General features: G+C 34.2%; 1 protein-coding gene across 1 annotated transcript in view; it reads right to left on the bottom strand.

Annotated features, from left to right (window-relative positions):
• Nucleotides 1–2690, bottom strand: part of mpdu1b (mannose-P-dolichol utilization defect 1b) — a 14232-nt gene that overhangs the window by 6323 nt on the left and 5219 nt on the right. The window contains exon 2 of the mRNA XM_014026355.1: nt 1351–1416. Coding sequence (XP_013881809.1) covers nt 1351–1416 — 66 coding nt within the window. The remainder of the gene's footprint in view (nt 1–1350; nt 1417–2690) is intronic.

Below are 2690 nucleotides of genomic sequence, written 5' to 3' on the forward strand. Positions count from 1 at the left end.
ATATATATATTTAGAGATGATGGAACAATTTGTTGTTACTGTTCTAACAAAGTCGAAATTCTGTTTGACTGTTCTTCATTTCAAAAGACCCATACTGGTTTTAGGTATATTTCTATAACTTGGAATATTAAATCAGTTTTAAACTAGTGTGGTTGTATTGCATTTATTGATATTTATAGAGAATATTAGGTCCCTACACCTTAAAATGTCAAGAGTTTTGTGATTAAAAATAAAATCTGAATTTTTCACCTTTAATATAACAGAGCAGGCATTGGCTGGTTACTGGTTTCACGGTATACTGCGATATAAAAGCATCACGGTTTCAAAACCGCTAAAAATTGTCATCATACCAATCCTACAGTTTGAGCAGTTTTTTGTAATGACTTGTCAGAGAGAAAGTGGAGGTCAGATTCAGTTGCAGAGCCATGACCCCTCCCTAGGCGCACCCCAGCTCTGCAGGTTGTATTGGCTTTTTAAATCTTATTTTCAGTGACTGATCACTTTATGTTGTAGCCAGCTGTGTCTACATTTTGCTGGTTTACCTATCAGAACCCAGTGTGTCTTCGAATCAGATATGTTTCTGTTATCTAAATCATGAAGTGTCATCATATTAAACTATTGAATTATAGTAACAATTCCTCTCATCTCGCCCCCCCCCCCCTTTTTTTTGTGCATAGTCTTATTTGAAATTTTGGGCTGCCAGATCCAGCAAGATTTCAAATAGGAAGGATTCTTTTCTTACTTTTATGCACTTGAATTAACCAAAATTATTGTTCAGTACATTTTGGATTAGAAAGCTTRTTCTACACCCTGCAGGGCAGGTTAACAGCCCCTCATGCTGYGGGAGAGGCTATTTTGAGTTATYTGTGCATTAGCTGTTTGTTAAAAAGACTACTTGCGGTTTAATTTCYTTTTTTAATGATAACATATTAATGTTACCAGTACATGCTATTTTGTTCTCAAGCACAATTATCTGCAGGCTTTTTAGAGACATGATCTATCTTTGCAATATTTATGCAAGCAGCTTCTTACATTCATTTATTCTTTATGTYCAACAGATTTGTTTCAAAGTGAGTTGTACATGATAACATGTTTATGTATTAACCATTGGTAAAGCTGCAATTTGCCCATGAACGAAAAACTGGACTAAAAACCACTTATCAGATATTGGTTACTTGAACAGTGGCAGCTGTAATACAGTAACTGTAATTTCCCCTTGAGGATCAATAAAGTATTCTGACAAAATAAAGTAAAAAAGAAATTTTTGATTGGTTCTCTAAAAATCAATCCTAATAAGAGTGTTATCAGCTGAGTCACACATGCTGTCTGTTCTACTTAGAAGAAATTTACCCATGACTGATCCCAGGATGATGCCAATCCCCAGACCTTTACTCAGCACAATCTTCAGGCATGGCACTACAACAAAATAGATAGAAACCAGTCAGAACATTCCTGTCAAACAGCAAAACACATGCAAATGACAAATAAAAGGAGGTTAGTTTGTTAGGAAAATGTTGCAAATATTGCTATTCCATAGATCTCAAATGGGACAGAAAAAAAATTWAAGGATGAGAAACTCCCTTAAAGCATTTGGAGCTGAAAGGCGATTCTTCATTTAAAACAAAGTCTGAATAAAGCACTAAAGTCTTTTATTTACCAAAAAGCAAATAGGAATCTTCCAAATAGAATGCATTGCTACATTTATTAAAAACTGATTCAAATTTGTTTGTCTCCAATGTTGAGGTAGGTGCTCTTTGCCAAAACGTTGGGTTATTTGGTGACCAAAGTGGCAGAGCTATGAAAAGACTAAGTGTTGCTTATAATGAAGTTGTGAAAAACACTTCAAGTTTGAACAGTTTTTGTTGCTGTAGATCATCATATTTTTATTTTTTTAAATATGAAATGGGGAAAAATACAAAGTATAGGGACTTGATAAAGCACTATATAATACGCACTGCTCAAAAAAATAAAGGGAACACAAACAACGCACGCTAACTCCCGATCTTAATCAATGAAATATTCGCATTGAGTGCTTTGTTCTGTACAGAGTTGAATGTGCTTCACAAAAGTTTGATTTACTTGGACTTAGCGTGCGTTGTTTAAGTGTTCCCTTTATTTTTTTGAACAGTGTATGTTCAGGCTATTTACCATTTACCATCTAAGTTAGTACGAATGCTAATTGTTAGTTTGTGATTAATATTAGTTTCTGACACGTTGAAGAGCCCTATATGTTCCAACATTGTTGTCCTGTCAAAACTGAATTAGGGAAAAAGAGTGTTCAGCTCTGCTGACCGTTTGGTGTGAAACAGACTGATCAGTCAGTCAGGATTCATTAACCTCCAGTTCAATCCTAACAGATTTTTCCATTATTTGTATTTTATAACTATTGCCTGTTCTTTTATTTTATTGCTTGTATTTTCTTAACCATGGTGTTTAGTCATTGCTAATATCATGATTATGCTTTGCCCTTCACTTTGAAATCAAACCTTGATATAACACTGTTTAAGCCAACATTGCAAATTGTTTCGATTAGTCTTTTATCATGTGTGCTCCTGACATCCTGACCAGGTGCCCCTTGGAAAAGACATCTTGATTTTGAAGGTTTTTATGGAGGTAAATTTGTGTTTTTATGATTCAATCAAACAAAAAGCATCTTCAATCAAAAAAATAATTATTTCAATCAAAAAAAA

The sequence above is a fragment of the Austrofundulus limnaeus genome, unplaced genomic scaffold (genome assembly GCF_001266775.1).
Source record: "Austrofundulus limnaeus strain Quisiro unplaced genomic scaffold, Austrofundulus_limnaeus-1.0 Scaffold547, whole genome shotgun sequence".
Lineage (NCBI taxonomy): Eukaryota > Metazoa > Chordata > Actinopteri > Cyprinodontiformes > Rivulidae > Austrofundulus > Austrofundulus limnaeus.